Raw genomic sequence first — 22,307 nt, forward strand, 5'->3', positions numbered from 1 at the left:
TTGCTAAGTTTGCAAATACCTCACGTGCATAAACTTGTGGGCAAGTCTTCCTTAGGGAGTTTGTACTCATCTTGAAAAGTGATAGGGGTGTGCATGCCAAACCCCATAGCTAGCTAGTCCCTTTGAACTACAATGAACACCGACCCTCATAAACCTGTTACTTCTAGCTAAAACAAACAAATTTGACTTGAATATTCAAAACACATTAATACTGAACTGCCTCCCGAAAATCTGTTTCTTTTGATACGAATTAATTTGATAACAATGATAGAGCCCAATCTGTCTTTGTGTCAATGACGAAATAACAACAAGATCTACACCGCATTCTCAAAAGAAGAAATACAATTTGGTGAGGTTGCACATATTATAGAAAATTCGAATAGAAAAATAGGTTTTAGTGCAGCGATTGATCTAGCAAATGCAATTTCATCAAACTTTACCCAACAGTATGCATGAAATCATGCTAGCCACCATCTTAGATGCCCAATACTTAATCCCCTTATGTTATTCCCTATGAGTTTCCTTCTTTGTCTTCGTTCCATCGCTTTGCTTTTGCTCTCCATGAGCAAACTCAATCCATGGTTTGCTAACTTTTAATAACTGCAAGGTCTTCATGTTGATGAGACTTTTGCTAACCTTGTGCATATGAACAGTGAATGCCCTTCATTTTGCCTCGGGGTTACGTCTCAGTTGTGTCCAAAGCCACATTTGCATAGGTCTGAGGATCATCAGTATCCCGTACAATAATTCTTGATGGAAGAATAATAGCTGCGATTGGCCGGTCAGGGAACCCACCACCCTCATCTACTATAAGCCTCAATTTGTCTATATGGAGGGTGCCATGATGCCCACTCACAACCAATACTCCTTGTTCAGCCAACTCCTGCACAAGGACAGCATTCCCAATGTGAAAGCTAGAAAAAGCCAATACTTGAATTCACTACTGAATGCTTATTGGACATACTTCCTTTCAGTCAGAGAAACTCATGCAAACCAAAAAGAGCCTCTTCATATTGAAAGAGGCAAGGGAGAAGAAAACAAGGGAGTTGGAGGTTGGCTATCTGCACTCCCAGGGCATAGTAAGTATCGAACCTAACCCCCAAGCTAGACGTGTCAACTGCAAGCATACAAATCACTCATATTGGAGGTTGGCTATCTGCACTCCCAGGGGATAGTAAGTATCGAACCTAACCCCCAAGCTAGACGTGTCAACTACAAGCATACAAATCACTCATAAACATAGATCACACTTGCAATCAACGGTCTTTTTGCATCATAAGCAGCCCAGTCGAAATGCATTCCAAGTTTATCAACTAGCCCAATAAAAAGCCTTCGACACATGAACTGATCAGGACTTACGAGGCTGTGACAACACTTTCTATAGCTTCCAAGGCAGACCAAAAATCAGAATCAAGTGAAGTTGCAGCAGTAGCATATCCATATTAAGAATGTAAATAATCAGCCCAAAGGTGCCTATGTAATGTGGGTTTTCTCTACTTAAATAAAAGATAATCTGAACCAGACTATTCGTTACCCATTTCAATGCAGGTTCACCAATGCAATATGAGCTGTCCACACGTCTGAATTCCTCAAGATACAAACCCCGATTGAAAAATAAGCCCCAATAAGCCATACATCATAATATTGATAAGAAAGCTACAAGCCAATCGTATTCCAAACCTAACTACCTGATCAAACTACATAAATCCTCATAGGTTAGACAATGCAACCTCTCAAGTTTCAAGCTTCAGCCTTCTGTGATTCATGTAGTTTTGCATTGTTATTTTGGATTTATTGGGGAAAAGGAGAAGACTTCCAGTATATCAATGAATATCTTTGATCTAACATCTCAAATTGTAATGTGGGCATCCACAAACAGCCAGGAAAGGAACTATTTGAACAGACCAGCCACGACCCACTCGAAAAGGAATCAATGATTTCCAACTACTCAGAACTTGTCCTGATCACTATTTCAAGCAACACATCATCAAGATATCTTTTCATAGGCCATCGCTGCATGGTACTCTCACAAAAGACCTTCTAGGATTCTATGATGCCCATGTGATGAAGGCACCTGAGCTTCCATAGTAGTCAGATGGTAACCTTCTCGTCCTCTCAAATGATTAATCAAATGCTAAATTAATATCTACGATAAAAGGCTTCAAGATGTGATTTGCAATACTACTCCATATGTTGCTTTCCCTTACCTTTTTCCCTTGGGAATCAATGTCTTTTTCTAGATGTGACTTCACATCCCTCAAGTTACGGGAGCTGGAGTTACGTAATTGATCGTGTTGGTCAGGGACGTGTTCCGAGGTAAGAGTGGTTGATTTTTAGACAAGGGTCATATGAAAATGGGAGATAGAGAAGTGTCTTGAGAGGGTCATATGTAAATGGGAGATAGAGAAGTGTCTTGAGGATTGGGGCAAGAGGGAATTTTTTTGAGAGAGCATGGAAAAAAGGGGACGACGCTGTGTGAATTCAACCTGCAGGAAAGGGGGGATGGGAAGTACAATTTTTTGAGGGACCTTGCAATGGGAAAATGTCTAGATTGCTCTCTCCCTCCACCCTACTTGCATCCCGGGAACGAAATGCAGCGCAACACATTAATACTTTAATCCATGTTTCATTTTGGGTGGAGAGGCCAGGTAGGCTGCAAATTCATAGAAGGAGAGATGCGAGATTGGACATTGCATATGTGCAAGATTTGGAAGGAAGTTGAGGGAGAAATTGTAGGCATGGAATATAAACAGGAACATCGCAGGTTGGGAATTTAATAGAAAACCCAAAAACTGCTGTGAATAGAGTAAGTTTGAGCATCCTTTTCAAAGGGTTTTGAAGAGGCTATTGGCAAGAATGAGTGCCCAATTGTGTGCACAGTTCAATGGGCTCTCAAGTTGCAGGCAATTTATGCATGCGTGGAGGTAATGCTGTGTGTAGCTTTGTAGATAGTTCAGGGTTTGGTTGGTGTTTTCTTCGGCTTGCCTTGCATGGATTTGCCAGTGTATTATGGATATTGGGCGGAGGCCCCTGGGGGGTATTCATGTGTTTTTCCACATGCAGTGTCTCGAATAAATGGCCTGAGGTAGAGTGGGTTGATATCTTGGGTGATTTTCTGGAGGACCATGCACTTATCTTGGTACAAAAATTGGAATGCATTGTTTAGTGCCTTGGTTGAGCAATTCCAGCTACGGAGTCTTCTTCAGTTATTTTGCAGCAAATTAAGGGTCTGAAGAGGTTAGAAGGGGAGCACGTTTTTCAATGGCACTGAGGCTCAAGTAAGTGTGCGCAAAGTATTTTGATGCCCTTCCTGTTTGGAATGATGGTGGATTGGAACACTTTAAGGTTGCGTGCTTTGTGGATGCATTTGTTACCATAGTTTCAAAAGAATGTTTTGAGGTGTCTTTTGATGAGGCAATGTACTTTTCTAAAAAGAAATGTGGCTGAGTGTTGTGGTATGGAGGATGTGTAAACCTGTTTTTCCAGTGGCATTTTGTGATGATGCTATGTTGCCTTCACCTTTATAGGAGGATGACAAGGAGATTGATGTGACTCCATGTGAGGAAGTGAAAGAGATGGCGAGTTCCCAGCAAGAGCACTTTGGTTGAGAATGATGAGAAGGTTGAAGTTTCAGATGCTTTGACAAAGGTGAGGGTGAAGATCTCATTGGGGAAAATGATGCTTAGCAGTCAGTACGATGATATCGGTGAGTGCCTTTCTCGTGCCTTTCAGAATGGCCATTCTTCAGTTGGCAAGGAATACCGAGTCACACATATCGGTTATCTGACATCACATTGACTGACCAAACTCTCAAACGAAATAAAAACCCAGAAAGATAGTACAACAACTCAGATTCCAGTAGAAACCCACAGGAAAAATCTTTGACCAGCATTTTCTAAACTAAGCACGCAGCTAAGACCGAGCATCAGGCTTGTGCTGAGTACATTACTATGCTAAAGGATAGACGAGTGTCACAAAGTAAGAAAGTGAAAGCATTAGAAGATTAATCGTCCATTAGACATTCAGCATCCTTACTTGCCATTCCCTCAGTTGAATTACAAGCAATCATAGCCAAACAGGATGGCTACATCTATAGCTCTATCAACTACAATAAGAATGGGCAAAGTGCACAGAATTTGGAAGTCCCTCCATGAGCTTTTGAAGAAACCCTTTGCTCTGATTCTAAAACACCCCAATAAGTTTTTTGGAACCAAAATCTGAATGACCCAAACTCACAGTGGGAACACCATCTAAGGCTGTGCCAGAGGGGAGCTTCATGGTAGTGGCATTAGGAAAAGCGGCTGCCTTTGCAATGGTAGAAGGCAAGACACTGGGTGAAGATGGACTTCCTATTGAATTCTATAAATTCTTCTGGGAACCTATTGCATGATGGATGTGGAGTTTCATGATGAAGTCTCTTACCATGCCAAGTTCTAACACAGGAAACTTTTTGAGAAGCATATTCATGGAGGCCAAATTACAGAAGAGGCTCGACATAATGGCTGTTAACCCTGTTGGAGAAAAATGTGTTGGGAGATTGGGAAGCCACAAGAAGATGAGAGTTGCAAACACCTTGGTAGACTCAAGGTTGAACCGTTAGAGTTAGCATCTCCTGATGTGTATCATATGTAGTGTATGAATGAGGGCTGTATTCTGGGTGTGCCCGCCTGTGTTAGGTGTAGACATGTAGGGGGGGGATTCGGGGCTGGTTTCAGCATGCTTTGAGGGCTCTCAGTCCATGGGTGGTTGCAGGGGGTGCAGGGAAGTTTACACCTGCCCTCGGACCCAGGGGGACAACCAAGGCCCCAACCAGGTTGGGTGACCCAACCTGCTAGTTGGCTGGCAACTCTTCGCTTGGGTTGGAGGGCTAATCAAGCCACCTACCACGTCGAATAACCCGGTTCCACCCAACCCTGGTCGGCCAGGTCAGACAGACTGTGTAGCGCAGGTTGGCTGAGGAGGGCCGCTCTAAATAGGGCTCCTGCCCCCCATTGTTGTATCATCACACCTTGGAGGTTTCACCCAGCAGTTGAGGGCCTTTTCCTGAGTTCTTGTGCAGTCTCTCTCTCTTCCATTTCGCAGTTTCTCTGCTTGTGGTGTGTGCTCTTTCTTGTTCTTATTCTGCTGCACTCACAGAACCTTGGGTGGAGCTTGGTGCCATATGGCATAGAATGATGGATGCAGTTAAGGGAGCAGCACATTGTGCCTAGCCATCTAGGCTGGGTGTCCTACAGAAGGGGCTGAAGTATTGGACCTCAAGGCCTTTCATATGGCCTACGAAGGCTAGAAATAGATCTGGCCAAGAGCAATTTTATTATCAGACTCAGTTTGAGTCAAATTTTCTGAGCCGATTGCAAGCATTTTCTGAACTTTTGTTTGTAAAATAATGGGTCACAAGGGGAAGATGCATTTGGGGTTTGGACATAGAGAGGTTGAGGTACAGATATAGCAGGGGTTGAGGGGCCGTGACAGGGGGAGCAGCACAAATACGGGCCATAGGGACCTAGTACCCCATCCAGAAAAATTAATGAAACTTTTAGATAGGTATGAGGTAGGGAGGGAGATTTAGGAGCAGTTGGTCCCCAGTTTTTGGTCCCTAGTCTTCAGTAGCCCCTGGCTGCAGGTGTAGGGTACACAGTGAGGCTCTTTCGTGCATAATATTGTGGACAATAATAGAGATGACAGTTCGCTTTCTACATGTTGTGTCTTCCTTCCACATCTATAGGTACGTTATGGTATGCTTGTGCGCACAATATACACACAAGCATATTCACTGTGATCTAGAGTGCTATTAATATTTTTGGTGCGGGGCTTTGGATGTGGCAAGCAAGCCTCTATGACATACAGCCTAACATCGCAGTTCTGGGTGTCAGAAGTCAGGGTCAACGCCCTACATGTAAGCCACCAAATGACGAGAGCAAAGGGGCTTGACAATTGCGTATCTGCGAACCTGGGTTGAGTGGCTGATGCATGTACCACATGGGCACTACATGGAGCACTTGCAAGGGAGTGGTGGCCACACAGGACTGGTACATCTTGGCAAGATAGGCCCTTGATCTAACTATACTATTCGTTGTACAATAGTGCTACTTCATGGTCTAGCTATAGTAACTGTTTGTAATCGCTACATAACAGTGGCACTTGATGGTATATAATTGATAACCACCACATAGCACTGTCATTTCAGATACAGCAAACTTACCAATCAACCCTGGTTTATTGAAGAAAAAAGAAACGGCTTAATGATCCACATGGAAGAAGAAGAAATTGCCCAAGAGATAATGCCGGAACTTAATCACTAAACACACCATTCCCAGGGCTCCTTGCTCTGTCGTTGAATAAATCCTTCTGCCAAAGATAGCATGTGACTGGCATAGTACACCTATTGGTGTAATCCATCTTCCATTACCTGGGTAAGTACACGGTCTGGACGGCAATGTACAAGCTCGGAACAGTCAGCATAGTTGACAAGCAAGAGGAAAGGGGGGGGCGGATATCTGTGTGAGGAGTAATTGCTCACTCCCTTATAAAGTCCAATCAAGCCTCAGAAATTACATGGATGTGAGGAAGGACCAACAGTTGTGGGAGCAGACTAATAGGTGTTCAGTTTGGGCAGCCGTTGGGATGAAGGTAGTGCATCATAGTTGGCTGCGTATGTGGAGTACTTTTGTGATAGTTTAGGACTAGACCAGCCCACAAATTTGTGGAGCATGCGAATGCCTGTTATGCTGCCTATTTTGCTGTATTTCTTTCAGATCTGTGTGTTACCTATCATGTCGAACTGTGTGCACATTTGTGGAGTATGATATTTTAGTAAGAATGGATCCACGGCAACCCTATTCCACTGTGTGAGAGTAATAATGTGTGTGCTGCCCTATTTTCTCTGGCATTGACGTGGAAACCTTTAAATCCGATAGTGTGGCCCAACACAATCTCACAGATGGTGACAATATCCTCACGAGTAGGGTATATGGATATGGGATCAAAGCTCTTACTACAAGACAGATTCGGCACAACCTGATAGAATCCACTAGTTCTCCCCTTACGGGGCTTGCATAATCTGGACCATCACGCTTACGTACTTAAGGGTTGTGTCTTTCTTTGTGATGTCAAGTAGATAGTATGGAGTTTAGCTCTATTAAAGGTAGAGACTGGCAACTTCATGGTGGCCATGCATGCCTCTATGATCAGGTTTGTAACACCACACTAGAGGTCTATGCAACAGGTTGCATCCTTATCCCCCATTGGCAACAATGGGCTTGGAAAAGAAAAGTATGCTTCCGTGCTGCTGTCAACAGTCAACTCACTATCACATCCCATCAAGGAGTTCCACCCTTTTTGCCGTGCTAGACAACGTAGCAGAAGGTGTGTACGATTATCATTAGATGCACAAAAAGCTTCCTGAGCTGGCTTACCTAGTGCTAGACTTAAGACATGTTCCACCTACAGCTTGCTGTACTGAGTAGCATCATTGAAAACTGCATCATGGCCAAGGGTGTTATAGGAAGAGGAAAGAGGCAGGACAAGCTGCAAAGAGAGGCAGAATCAACATGCAGTCAAAACTGGGAAGAGGAAATGGAGAAGAGACAAGGACGTCTACAAAAAAAGATGAAACATCCGACCAACAAGACACAGAAGGATGTCGAATGAGGAGAGGAGCTGCAATGGGGTCATGGAGAGAACAACGCAAGTTGGTGCAGGGAGAGAATGGGAATCAGAACATAAGACATGGAGGCAGTATCAAAACCAGCAGATGAGAATAGGGAAGTCAAGCACTGAGAGGGGACTAAGGAGACACAAAACATGAAGAGAGGATAAGAATGGAAAGAGGGAAGAGAAACAGCGACAGCAGTGGTCTCAGATCTTGCAAAGACGACACTGTGATTCAAATTCTCCTTTCACATCAAAATAATCATGCAAACTCTAATTGCATAAGGGATTTAAATGGAAAAATAAGACAAGTATGACTTACAGGAGGTGTGTCCCATACATTCTTCCTCCCAGACAATGCTTCAACTCTTGGCAGTGTCACATCCCTCTCACGAAGAACCTTAAATTGGCTTTCCATAGGCTGTGATTTTTCAAGACCAGCATGGACAGCAATCAGCTTGCTGTAGCCAGAGCTCTCTGTATCGATTGCATCCTGTGTTAACAAACACCAGACTATGCACATTGAAGGTCGTTAAAAACATACATTCAAAAATCAAGATCAAAAGTTGAGAATTTGATGTGATGTACAAATCCAAACAAAGGGCTTCTAATTTATCAGTCCTCTTTTAAATTGTATCTAAAACTGAGTGAAGGAACACACCTGCTCATACATCCAACAGAGCCAATCCTCAAAGGGAAGTAATGAAGGTGGCCAGCGAAGGAGAAACATAGAACAGAGGGGAAATGGAAAGAGGCAGGACAAGCTGCAAAGAGGGGAAGAATCATCATACAGTTAAAACTGGCAAGAGCGAATTGGAGAAGAGACAAGGACGAGTTAGAGAAAAAAAGAAACATCTGACCGGCAAGAAACAAAAGGATGTCAAAGGAGGAGAGGAGCTGCAATGAGGGGCATAGAGAGAACAACACAAAGGGTGAAGCGAATAACAGAAAAGAGAAGGAGTCAGAACGTAAGATGTGGAGGCGGAAGCAGAACCAGAAAATGAGAATAGGGAAGTCAAGCAGTAAGACAAGTCCTCTTTTAAATTGTATCTAAAACTGAGTGAAGGAACACACCTGCTCATATATCCAGAGAAGTCCCTGAAGAAACTTCTTATGGGTTGGAGGCACCACATCTTTCAAACCTGTGATCAAAATACAGTCGTGAGAATAGATCATAGAAGCTAATCTAACTGGACAAGCCATCCAAATAATGAGTGCTTTGAAAATATTTACCAAACATTAGAAAGAAGCTGATAAAAAACAAAAGCCCTAACAATAGGAAAATTTTGGAAGCATGCATACAAAACTTAAATGCACATAAAAACAAGATACCATCAGAATTACAAAAAGAGTTATCAATGGTGTATGTACACTAGTCATCGCTGGAGTTGACCTTTGTTGTACAACAGGAGGATCAGTTTTAAAATATTGACACTAGAGTAGAGCCACAATATCTCGTATGCCCTAGCCATGGGTGTTTTGTAGTGTGCCACGTCATCATGCTTCAGCATCACTCTACAATACATTCTAGGAACACGCCCAACGCATCCTCTAAAAAACAGAATTCTCCAATATTTACCTCAACGAAGTCACCCACAAGAATTGCTTAGATTGACTCCCTATCCCTCTGGAGTGGACTAAAAGGGACGGTGAACAGCCCAACCACTTGAATGGATGGGTGCATAGGCATTCCCCTCTATGTAATTGGATTTTTGGGTGATACAGAAGGTACCCTTGATTTTTTTCAATGCAGCCTGGTGGTGGATTGGTGAGGTCATGGGATGATTTCTTCAAGATGCACGAATTCTGCCCATGAGAGTAGTGGGCCTGGCTGAGAGGGCTTTGTTTGTATCAGGCTGGTACACTGATCCCAGTCCACGGATGGATCTTGCTGGGAATTGGAAGTTATGCTATACGGGGGTGTCACAGTATAATTTTTTATTTGGGACCCTGGTGAGTGGAGCTGGTTGGTAGCTTTTAATCACTCCAAAAAGGCTTCTCTTCTTCCAGTTCACAAATTAGCCATGTACGAAAATGTCAAATTGAGCTACTGGCTGGAGACCATTCAGAGCAACCCAATTGGGAGTTCTTAAATTGGCCTGGATTTACAATGTTGTTTTTGGAGAAGGTATTAGCAATCCCTTAGAAATAGGAAGGTCACTCTCTTCTTTCAGCTTTCTTTGCATGGGCTGGTAGTAAACAAAAGAAGGGAGGAATTCGGAGCTGATCCTTCATGCCCATGGTGGATGCATGTTACTTGAAGTAAAAGAGCTAAAGAAAGAAACTATAACCTAAAAAGAGCTTGTAGTTATTTTTCAATAAATACATGTGTTTTTTATAAGTAATCTAAACTAAAGGACTGCACATTTTAAAACACGTGATGGGCCTATCACAATTAATACACCCTAGACTCTCTATGGTCATAACACACACTAGACTTCTCAGAATTTACCTGAACCGAAAGCAATGGTTAGGGTACATCGTGTACTATCTAATGTGCAAGTGAGTGGTCAGGTTAAAATGGAACATACACTCAAAGATTATTGGTTCCTTCAGATTGCATCCACCTTACGGTTAACTCGTACCTGATAATCCAGCATTATTGCCTAGCACACCAAGGCTCACCTCAGAAGCCCAGTATGAAGGTACTAGGAACTCAAGGTGTGAAAACCCTATCAAAGTGGGTGTGCAGAGCATCCACTTATATTGTTGTAGCAAACTCCGACATCGACAAATAAAGCTGCAGATGATCATGAAGATAACTCCTGAACAGCTCAAGAAATACCTTATTGGCCACCTCACTTGGACCATCTCTGTCTCGATAGAAGGAAAAAGAAATTTCCAGTCTGGTCCTTAAATTGTCAAAATGTCCTAGCCAAAAAATAATAGTGAGCTTACTGTCAGGACCGAAACAATTGTCATAGGGACTATATGATACACAAAAATATACTTGATAAACCAAGAGTGAGATTGCTTTATAAATCTATCTATCATAATTTTCCTATACCCATGCAGAAAACCCATGACAAACCCCATCACTATATCCTCCATTTTTCTTTTTGACAAATCGGACATGATGTGATGAATCTATAGATATCCTTCTGAATCTGAGGCCAATAAAGATTATGTCCCAACTGAGCCACAGTGGGAGACATACCTCTATGACCAGCATATGGTGGATTATGCAAATAATAATCTTTATTTCCATCAACTCCATCCAAAATCAAGATCATCTTTATATGTGTCCTGCATGGCACCTAACTCCTCATGACAAGCTGAAAAAATCAAGACAAGTCTACATTTACTTTGCCGGGTGTATGCCACATATTCCATTCGCTATTTGTGGCTAGAGAGAGAATGGAATCCATCTTGGCAACTAGAACATTTGTTTCTTCAAAGTCTTTTTTGGACAGTTGTCCAAATCCTTTTGTAACAAGTCTGACTTTGCATCTTGATTGGATTTGACCTTGTATACCATTTGTTTGTAACTGCGTTCTTCATTGCTAGCACTTCACATAGTTCTCAAGTACTGTTCTTGTACAAAGCATCTATTCTTCTTGCATTACTATATGCTTTCTCGACATATATTAAAGGTGGAGGTTGTCATCTTTCTCTTGTGGCTCTTCTAGCTCTTGCAATTCTCGAGGCGCGTCCATTTGTTCTGGTAGTTTTAAATTGTCTATGAGTATTTAGCTTGTGGATACAATTATCTCTTGGAAAGTGAATCATAGCCTTCGCTATCTTGACTATATCTAACCATACCAAGAGTTCATCAATAAAAGTCAAGTAGTACAAAGTACCATTGATGCTTCTAATTAGTGCATAACCCTATACATCAGTCTGCTTTTACCAAAGTTGGCCCTTGCTTGTTTACAAAAGTAACAAGCTTCACAAATTTTTTCAAGAAACCTAAGTTGCAAACCAATTGCCATATTCGGATTTTTGAGTTGTATCAAGCTTCTAAAATTTACATGTCCATATCTTTTGTACCATAGTCTTTGAAATTATTATAGGCTGATACTCAACAAGTACTGCATATAGCATTCTGAAAAGCCTTCCTTCTTTAACAGTTTTTCAAAGATTACTCTATAGTTCTTCTTTGTCATCTATCCAATTGAGTGGAGGCTTTTGCTAAGATTTCGAACATAGAGTACATCATCAATTAATCCTTTCTCTGCAATATAGCTGTCCATGGGTACTCTACCATTTCGGTGGACAGGATTTAATGTGTTATTCACAGTGTAAATAGTATTCTTTGATCCTTCCGATTGTTTCGTTTTTTGTTAACTACTCTTTGTGGCCTGCCATGTGAGATGATACATATCTTTGTAAGACTAGAATATATCCTCGTGACTCTTGTGAACTAAACTGCACTTCAAGAGGGAATTCTTGTGTTTTCTTAGATCTTAGACTTTCTCAATCTACCATAGGATTAGAGGTTGATATACACGATAAACGTGAACAACCTGAATATAGTGGTTTACACATTATAAAAATGCCTCACATTGACTCAAGCATTTCTGATTTGGTAAAATACGGAGTCGTTTCTTCCCAATTCCATAGATTTTCCCGCCTTTGTACAACTAAGAAGTCTTTTATCACTCAATGTAGTAATTTGATCACTTTACTTTTACACAAGAGGTATAATCCAAGAAAAATCATGAAAAAAGTACGCACAATCTTAGAAATGGAGTCTTTTATCTATGATGTATTGGCCTTAGGTATGTTTAGAATGGTTGAACATAAGCTGAAAACAAAAAGCAAGAAGCTGAACAGCCCGTTTTTCTTTTAGTTTCAAAAGAGAGTTTGATTGAGTATGCTTGTGCTTTCTAAGTTAGGAATGTAATTTTGCCTCTTTGTAGGAAGCGATACATAAGTGTAAAGGGTCCATTTAGCTTTTTATGTTTTAAATGAGAGAGAGAGAGAGAGAGAGAATTTCAATTTTTAGGAAGATTTTGTTTCTTGACTTGCTTGTTTAATTTTTCTTAGTCACCTTCTTCCTTTCTTCTTTATTTCTTGTTTTCTTTCTCTTTTGTTTATTGGATATATTTTAGTAAGCACTGGGTTTGCCCAAGAGACTCTACGGGTCTTTAGAAACCCAATATGCTTGGGCACTGATGACAACATAAGTGTTGCTTTACTTGTTAAGTATGTCTTCCTTTTGTTTTTCTTAAAAGTTTTTGTTTACCTCTTTTTTCTTCTCTTTCATTTTCTCTTTTATTTTCTAGGTAGATTTTTTGTCTTTAGAATAACAAAATTTCTAAATTTGTATTATTGGACTTATTCTAGTCTTACAAAGGTATATATATATATATATCGTACAAATGTTGTTCTAAAGTCCAAAATTCTGAAGTCCGTGTGAGATGATACACAATTGTCAAAATACTATGGTTCTTGACTTTCATTTTCTGCAATAGACGTGACAACTACATTTTCCTTGAGATTTTGTAATGGGTTGCATTGCTTTCTCATCTTGCAAGCTCTCAATTACAATGTACATGTTGTTTTCATAACCTTTTTATTGTTGATTGACATAATAACCATGACTCTGCTGATGATGGCCTCTTTGTCAAAAGGTTCCTTTACTGTTATTCTATTGCTAGATTCTGCATATTGAACGCAGCAAGAAAATTCACCCATCACATGTGCTTTTCTCTTACCAAAGGCTGCATAACAAAATAGTGCAAACTTTGATGATCAGTCTGAACTAGGAAATCAACTCCAAAAAGATATTGCTTTCAAGTTTATATCCAATGAAGTACGGCAAGTAGTTCTTTTTCATAAACATCATAATTCAGCTCACCATCCTTTAATCTCCTACTATCATACACTACTATACGAGCATTCCTGTAAGAGATTTGCCCCAATAGCATTCCCTTGTACTACAAAAAATTCTGTAAATCCTGTATCACTAGTACAAGAGCACTTGCAGTAAGAGCTTTCTTCAATTCTTCAAATCTTTTCGTAAGTAAAGCTCTTGTTTTTCTCGTCAGATCATGCAACCAAGAAGTGATGAATACATCTCCAACAGAAACAATAGACAAAGAAAAACTCACCTCATGCACGTTCTCTTGTTTGTGTGAAGTGATGAATACATCTCCAATAGAAGGAATATAGACAAAGAAAAATCTCATCTCATGCACGTTCTTGAGATCCAGCCACTCCAAAATAATATTCACTTTGGATCCATTGTTTTCTCTCCTTTCTACACATAGTGACCCAAAAAACTATCTTTGTGACAAAGAATTCACTCTTTTTTGCATTTGAAAAGAGCCGATTCTCTTGCAGGAGATCAAAAACAACTTTCAAATGTTCCCTATGATCTGCCTCATCATCAAAGAAAGTCCCCACGAAAGATCTATACCTCCAAAAAATTCAGCTCATCAATCGATAAAAGATGGCTAGAGCATTACTCAACCCAAAGGAACAACAAGATACTCATACAATCCCTTAAAATGTACAAAAAGTGGTATTAAGAATATCTTGTGGTGATAAGGGTAATCCGGTAAAATATTCAAGTCTTGCAGATCTCGACAACCCTACAGGTTGTGTAATAACTCCACTGTATGCAGATTTCAACAACCCTGCAGGTTGTGTAATAACTCCACTCATGCACTAGCTCCCATGATCCTATCACCCGTATATGACAGGCTACACACTAGAAAAGTGTGACTACCCTTGTTAAAAGGTGCCATCAACATCATAGGTTTAAGCTCCTAGTTTATTAATCGTGGGACGTGATCACTGAAACGGTAACCAATGCGAAAATTTGATGTACATGGCTGGTCGGATGTGTGAAGTCCTCTAACAAGGAACTCTACACACAATACTCACACGTGTGATTGGTAATATTGCATAATAAAATCGATAAATCAGCTGAAAAGGAAGGATAGTGATACCATGGAAAAGTGCTAGCATGTTACAAAAGTCCAATGATCCATAACTGTGAACAGAGGAAATTACTCATCGCCTCAGCCCCAAAGAACAAACTCAACAATGAGTGAGGAAACTATTGTAGAAGGCTACCGTGCATGAAATTGCTAATAGGAAAAAAGACAAGTAGTGTTCAGGTCAAATTGCACATCTAGAGCCGGATCTTCAAAGCAGAATGAATTAGAAAGTGCTAGTGGAGGTTGTCTAAAGGCAGCGATTGAGCTATGCAAGGGTAAATCTTGCCAAAGAACATGCACTAGAGCAAATAGAATAAAATGTTTGATGAAACAAATGATGAATAACAAGTTCTAGATCAAATCGCTAATCAAGCTGGTGATTCTGGGAACATGGAGAGTCAAAAAATCCTCAACAAAACACAGCTCAAAGAGACAGTCAAGGAACATCTACAAGAGCAGACGGAGCAGAACTTGATGAAGCACGTGTTGGAAAGGTCACCTCCCCATCTGTAAGCCCCCATATGAGGAGAGCGTGGGCAGAAGATGCCCAGAGAAGAGAGAGAGAGGGGCAGCACCTCACGAGAGAAGAAGGCTGCAACATATGGCGCCAATTACAGTGCAGATGGCGGGGCATCCAAGGGATGGAGCAGGCCAGAATCGCCTGGGATGAGAAGGGCTATGAGCAGGTTAAAGGGCCTGCAAGAGGGCCTGGCAGGAGCACAAGTGTTGCAGGGAAGGGAGGGGCTGCAGTGGGCAGCACCCTGCCCTTATATAAGGCCAGGAAACTGGTCAGCCACATAGGCCAGCCCACAGCCCCATGCATAGAAGGGAGTGGGAGGGGGCTGGCACACAAAGCAAGGGGGCAGGAAGCACACAGCCCTGGAGATGTGCCCACAGCCCAATAACTAGGGGCATGTGGGGCCGGTTTAATGGCAGACTGGTCGGCCATATTAGGGCAGGCCAGTCGGCCACTTCAAGGGACCCTTTGGGCCTATAAAAGGAGGCATCCAGCCTCATTCTATATATCCAGCAGGTCAGCCATCAGAGGAGCAGATAGGAGCAGCTTACCCTCATCCTTTGGCCTACAACCAGGAGGTAAAGGAGTACTGGAGGTGCTGCTGCAGACTTAGCTCACAAGGCTGAACCCTAGGCTGCCTACCAGGGTAGCAGGGTGCTGAGATCTGGACAGAGATTCTACATACACTCGAGGTGGAGCATGCAGGCTCGAGTCTAGAGATAGCCGACAGATAGGAGAAGTACCTTGTGGTAAGATCAGAGGACCACACCATTGGTGGGACTCTGGATCTATCTCTTTTGTATTGTGTCCATAGCTTTGGACGGAAATATATTATTTTGGTGGTTTCTTTATCTGGCTGGTTCATTGTCTATTGATGACTCTGCACATCTATCTGATGCACATTAAGTTAAGAAGTTTGTGATTCCACTCCCACACACACTCTATGTGAGCTCCTGGGCTATTCTATCAGTCTTCCACTGTGCATACCCTCTGTTGGTTGATTTCTAACAGCACGGAGGTATGTGCAAGAAACAGCAAATTAGGCTTTGTAGGATCTGTCCAAACTGAAATCGTGGTTCCTTGTAAAAGTGTGCTTTGGCTTGATATAGGACACCCAGAACCTATGTTGGAGATATCATAGCCAAAGAGTGTAAGATGTGTTATACTAGGATATCTAGTAGTGGTTTGATGTGTGAGTGCCACGTGTCACCATGGGACTTATGATTTATCCCATGTGCACTTGGTGCTAGCATGTGTGTGTGTAACCTATAAAGGCTTGTACTTCACTTGTCTCATTTGATGATGATGATGAGCCTCTCATGGTGTCTACATTTGAGTATCACTTCTCTCTCCCTAGTCTATCTCTCTCTCACTCTCACATGTTTCTAACATGGTATCAGAGCAGGTCAGCCCTGCCCTAACTCGCCCTGCCATGTCATCATCTTCTCCAACCTAACCCTAGCTCTGCTCAGCCGCCTCTCTTATGCAGCCTGCTCATTTCCGCCTCTAGCTATCTCTTCCTTTCAGCTCATTTTGCCTCTATTCTGCCTCCTCTATAGCCAAACACCTCTTCTTTTCTGCTCTTTGTACCAGCCTCAAGCCTCTTCACAGCCTGCATGTACATTTAGGAGCTCTAGGCGCCCTTGACAGCCTGACAGCCCGCTGGTCGGCGCTTCATTCAGGTTGCATCTGAACGTGTGGAGGTTTTCATCGCCAAAACCAGCCTTCCATTGCCGCTGCAGCATAGCCGACCACCTGTTTGCATCTTTTGCAGAAGTTCGAGGTCTTTGAAGGCATTTCCGAGCTGTTCTGAGGCTTCCGGCATAGATAAATTGACCGTTTTTCAGCTTGGTGACCTGCTACATCAATTCGAAGCTGTCTTGGTGAATCAACATGCATATTTCGGACCTGCTCCAGTATTCCAAGCAGTCACAATGCCCACAAGTGCTCACCTTCCGGTTCAGTTCTGCATTTCGGATCATCTACTTGCTGCGTTTTCATTAGGGTTTGCATTTGGAGCACCACCAGCTACCTATATCTGCCCTCTTGCATACGTGGAGTCTCCTATTGTGTTTTGAAGACCTAGATCAGCCCCTTCATTTGCTGGTTATTCATTTCAGTTTGCTGCCCGCCTTCACGAAGCCATTTTTCCATCATGACTTCCTTGTCTACTAGTTCCTTGCTCGTGGAAAAGTTCAAGGGGGAAGGCTTTCCCACATAGCAAACCAAGATACAGCTGCTCCTTATGCGTGAAGGAGTTTTGGGATGCTATTAAGGACAACAAAGTTGATACACTTGATCAACAACAACGCAGCCTTTGGAAGCAACAGAATGCAAAAGCCATTGCCCTCATTGGTCTTTGCTTGGCCGACTCTCACATCCATCACGTGGACTTCAAGTCAATTGCTAAGGAGATTTGGGATCACCTTGAGACATCATTTGGTAATAAAATCACCAACTCCAAAATCTTTTTTAAGCTCAAGTTCTATGATTTGAAAATGGAAGAGAGTGATGAGTTGAGCGACCATCTAGCAACGTTTCAATCTCTTGTTCAACAACTCTCAAGTTTGAAAAGCGCACCTGACGATGAAGATAAGATCGCTGTTCTTATGAAGAGTATGGACGAGCAAACTCTTGAAGTTCTATGCCTTGCCACTACCAGGTTTGATGATATGGTGACTCTACTCATTGAGAAGGACCGTCTTAATAAAGAAGCCATTCTTGCCTCTCCTGGTGATCAAGCATTTGCTTCCACAGGCAAATGGAAGACCAACAAGAACATTATTTGCAGGTTTTGCAAGAGAACAGGACATATTGAGGCTACTTGCTTCAAGAAGAAAAAACAGGAACAAGAGAAGCACCATGCCAATCTTCTTGCTGAAGTACAAGCCGAACCTGAAGAGCCCCCTGAGGAGATACATGCAGCCACAACTGAGATTCATGGCCTCTCTCTTGAGGAGCCTTATGAATCAGATCCTTGGGCTTTCTAGGCCCTGGCCCCTATATGCTGTGTTTCTTTGTGTTGAGTCAATAAAGGTTCTCAGCCTTGAGTTGTCCCTCTAAATTGAATGTATTTGGAGTCAATAAGAGGTAAACTGGGTTGTTTCCCAAAAATGATTGTATGGTTTTTTACTTTGATATGATGGTATTGACCACCCAATTCAGAGTAAGGGGGGGTGATGAGTGATGGTTTACCCTTGCCAGTCGCAAGCTGACTGAGAAATCACTATCACACGGGAGGTGTTGGATAGTTGGACTTGCTCTTTGCAGTATTGCGGTGGAGGGGAGATCGGTCTACTCCTTGAGTGTTGAGTCTCACACTCTTTGCTCTGAAGGGGGGTGTTGACGATATCATAGCCAAAGAGTGTGTAAGATGTGTTGTGTGATGTGTTGTACTAGGAGATCTAGTAGTTGTGAGTGCCATCTGTCACCATGGGACTTATCCCATATGCACTTGGTGCTAGTATGTGTGTATGTAGCCTAGAAAGGATTGTACTTCACTTGTCTCATTTGATGATGATGATAAATGAATGAGAGCCTTTCATGGTGTCTACATTTGAGTATCACTTCTTCTCTCCCTAGCCTCTCTCTCTCTCTTTCTCACTCTCACCATGTTTCTAACAACCTATACGCTCTAGGGAAAATTGAACTCTCGAGTTAATAATTGGGGTTCAAAACCTGAGTCAAGGTGTTTTCAAATGTTGCACCCTCGATCAAATATAAATGTACTAGGTTTTTACCAAGGTCTAGCACCTAACCCTAAAGTTTTCCTTCTTTAAAAAAAAAAGAAACCAATGGGAATAATCAGTAGCACAAGCCCGAGGCTCTTATATGATGGCGAAAGTTGCCTCCAAGAGAAACCAAGAGGATTCCTACATGCTTAAAGAATTACTAAGACAGGATATTAAGTAATGCCAAGCATTATCAGGTGCCATGTTCTTTGTAATCTGATGGGTCACAAGTGGTTACTTCATACCCAATTGTTAATTTTATGACATTATGTGTGCATGCGTGCATGCATGTATGCGCGCACGAGGCACGGGGGTAAATTGGAGGGCCAGGGTTGGGAAGTAACATACATATACACATTTACATGTACTTCTATATGTGAGGGTGCATGTGTATGCCATTTGTTGGTGTGATAAGTGTTCTTTCTTTGACATTGTTAGAATTTCATTGTGTCCACATAAGTCTCAACTCTCACTAACCAATAGTTTGCTATCAAAAAATCCACAATTGCTTGATTTCAGTCTACTGTTTAGAATGACTTGAACACATATACAAGGTATTTGATACCGTATGTGTACCCCTGCAAATCCTAGGAAATGCACTGCTTTATAGCAAACAGACATCATTATGTTTCAGGCATTTCCAAATCTTGGGATCTATGCCTCACAAGCCAAAAGATTCAAGCGGAATGGCAAATTTGTCATGCTCCCCTACCGGTAATCACAATTTACAAATATTGTGGCCCTTTAAGTGACTGTTTAGGCATCCCACTCGCGAGCCTTTTGTGTCATAGACCAATGGAGGGGTACAACAATAAAATAATCTATTTTTTACTCTATTTCCTTCACATATATTATACTGACAACGATTTTTGAAAAACACTTCAAGCTTTCATTCCTAGCGTTCATCAATTTTATACTCAAATGGCCAGGGCAGATCTGTTGGAATGGTCACCTCCCCATCTATGTGCCCCCAAATGAGGAGGCATCCGGGGGGGGGGGGGGCGGGGGGGGGTGGACCAGAGATGGAATGGCCTGCCACATGGACAGCATCTTGGCTGTCATGTGGGCAGAAGACTCATGGTGGAGAGGGGGCTGCCAAATGGGCAGCACCTCACAGGGAAACGACAGCCAAAAGGGGCTGCCACATGGGCAGCACATGAGCTGCCATGTGGGCAGCACAGCAGCCTAGCAGAGGCACTTCAAGGCCTGTGTGTACTGGAACAGGCTCCTAACAGAGGCGCACAGGAGGCGGGACATAGGCTGCATGTGGTGCAGCAAAGACGCACACATGTGGGCAGAACAGGGTGCTGGAAAGGGGTGCAGCAGAGGCGGGTGTACCAGCAGGAGGGTCGGTCATCTTGGAGGGGCTGGTTGGGCTGGTTGGAGCCAGCCAACCAAGCCTTATATAGGCAGACAGAAGGGGCTGGGACCCTGCCTTCATTGGAGGCCAAGGCCCTAGAAGTGTAAGCCTAAAGCCCCGGTTTGAGAGCCCTTATACGGCTGGACCAGCCACAGACTGGTCGGCCAGTATAGTCGGCCAGAATGTGCAGGCTGGTCGGTGTTTGCCAGCCCCCTGGGGGCCTATAAAAGGAGGGCCTCCAGGCCCTCATTATTCATTCTCAGCAGACAGGAACATCAGACAGGACTTCCTTGGGCTTTTTCCCAGGAGGTGAACGAGACCTAAAGAGGGCTGCAGACTGAGCTAGTAAGTGCTGCCTACCTAGGCTGATCTACAGGCAGTAAGGTAGAGAGAACCATTCTGGACAGAAAGTCTACAGACAGGTGGAGCACGTGGGCTCGAGTCTAGAGATAGCCAGCAGATAGGAGGAGTACCTTGTGGTAAGATCAGAGGACCACACCATTGGTGGGACTCTGGATCTATCTCTTTTGTATTGTGTCCATAGCTTTGGACGGAAATATATTATTTTGGTGGTTTCTCTATCTGGTTGGTTCATTGTCCATTGATGAGTCTGCACATCTATTTTATGCACATTAGTTAAGAAGTTTGTGATTCTACACCCCACACCACACTGTGTGAGCTCCTAGGCAATTCTATCAGTCTTCCCTGTGCGTACCCTCTGTTGGGTCATTTCTAACAAGATCACGAGATAGGCATTGCAAGATGCTAAAACTAAACATTCGGAAACCGTATGTTAACATGATCTCCTAGATTACCAGGACTTGTGATGTTTACCCAGAAACCGCAGCTAAGATTACAAATAAAGAGAGGTTTTGAGGTTGCCATTTTGCAAAAGCGAACTTGGGAGGTACAAGTTATGGGAGCTGGAGTTGAAGTGAATAAATGCCGTGCAGTGTTTAAGAACTGGGAAAACCCCATGGGCAATCAGTCGAGCGGAGAAGGAACGCCTGTCCGCATTAAATCAAATTGCAGTTCACCAAGAAAACACAAAGGAACCCACAAGAAAAACATACACGTATACATACACAGAGGATCAGGAGAGATTTGCCAGTGGGATTGATAAGCCTCACAAATGCGAGCAGCAAATAAACGTGATTCAGCTGAAATTCAGTGCAAATTAAACATTAGTCCCACATGGTGCCCTATCTTAAAACGATTTTATAAGTCTCAAAGTTTATAATTACTACGCACACGTCTTCTACGGTCGTGACATGACATGAACAGACACCCAGACCTGGATCTCCATGTTGAAGTCCATATGAGGAGAAGGTAGTAGCAGCATCGTAAGTGGAGCCCTTGTAATCCGTGCCCTTCTTCGCATTAAACTTCTCCTGGATGTTGCCGGCCCAGCGGCGGCCCTGCACGTGCATATCTTGGTGGCCGGGTCCAGACCACCACCCTTCGCGCTGCTGGCTGTGAATAAACTCATCCCAGGTGGGTTGAACGGGAAAAGGAGGGAAGAGATGAAGGAAAGCGGCAAAGGCAAAGTCGTGATTACCACAGAGGAAGACATGGCGCTGGGAGGGGTAAGAGGAGGGAAGGGAGCAGAGAAAGTCGAGGACGAGGGAGGTGTCGGGGCCACGATCGCAGTAGTCGCCGAGGAAGATGAATGTGGAGGTGAGAAAGGAAGCGGTGCCGAGACGGAGTTGAAGGTTGCGCCATAGGCGGGAGAGCTTGTCTGAGAAGCCATGGATATCACCCACGCAAACGGTGAATCGTGCAGCTGCTGTGGAGCTGACGGGATTGAGATCCGCCATAGCTGAGCTTGAGCTCTTCTCGTCTCATCAGCTTAAAGAGTGTACACTTCCACGTGGCACCCCCTTCCTCTTGCCACCTGGCACCCCGTCTTGACATCGCTGATCCCGGCCCGCGCACGATTCCGAACCTCACCATTTTATGGATATTAAAGTGATTTGATCGAACGGCTCAGATCATCCCTCCGAGCCCCAGCGAATGGACGGGTTTGGATGATGTGTCAAGAACTTCCAAATTTCCCAATCACATCATAGTTAAAAAGTTCCATGCATGCTCACCTGTCCTAAACTTCCACACTAGCCCATCACATCAAAGGTACTTTTGTAAAAATTAACCCTCCTTGT

General features: G+C 43.0%; 1 protein-coding gene across 2 annotated transcripts; it reads right to left on the reverse strand.

Moving 5' to 3' along the window:
• Nucleotides 1-229: 229 nt before the first annotated feature.
• Nucleotides 230-21,975, reverse strand: LOC147893709 (tyrosine-protein phosphatase RLPH2-like). 2 transcript variants are annotated; one of them, XM_087385956.1, is made up of 5 exons: nt 21,443-21,975; nt 21,234-21,308; nt 8,725-8,792; nt 7,973-8,143; nt 230-883 (listed from the first exon to the last, which is right to left on the reverse strand). In XM_087385956.1, exons 1-5 carry the CDS (start codon nt 21,963-21,965, stop codon nt 680-682), a joined length of 1,041 nt encoding a protein of 346 aa, XP_087242082.1. In that variant the 5' UTR covers nt 21,966-21,975; the 3' UTR covers nt 230-679. The 2 variants fall into 2 exon arrangements, with proteins under 2 accessions (XP_087242082.1, XP_087242084.1); XM_087385958.1 differs by lacking the exon at nt 21,234-21,308.
• Between the last annotated feature and the right edge of the window lie 332 nt (nt 21,976-22,307).

Source organism: Dipteris shenzhenensis, chromosome 15 (genome assembly GCF_047967505.1).
Source record: "Dipteris shenzhenensis isolate YYH24624 ecotype China chromosome 15, Dip_SZ_1.0, whole genome shotgun sequence".
Taxonomy (NCBI): Eukaryota; Viridiplantae; Streptophyta; class Polypodiopsida; order Gleicheniales; family Dipteridaceae; genus Dipteris; species Dipteris shenzhenensis.

Excerpts from the sequence above, each read along its gene's own strand:
- LOC147893709 (XM_087385956.1), bottom strand. The coding sequence starts at position 21,965 with ATGGCGGATCTCAATCCCGTCAGCTCCACAGCAGCTGCACGATTCACC. Across the intron at positions 21,309-21,442 it reads ACTTCAACATGGAGATCCAG|CTGAATCACGTTTATTTGCT; the intron begins GTCTGGGTGTCT and ends ACTGAATTTCAG. Across the intron at positions 884-7,972 it reads ATGTATGGGACACACCTCCT|GAGTTGGCTGAACAAGGAGT; the intron begins GTAAGTCATACT and ends GTCCTTGTGCAG.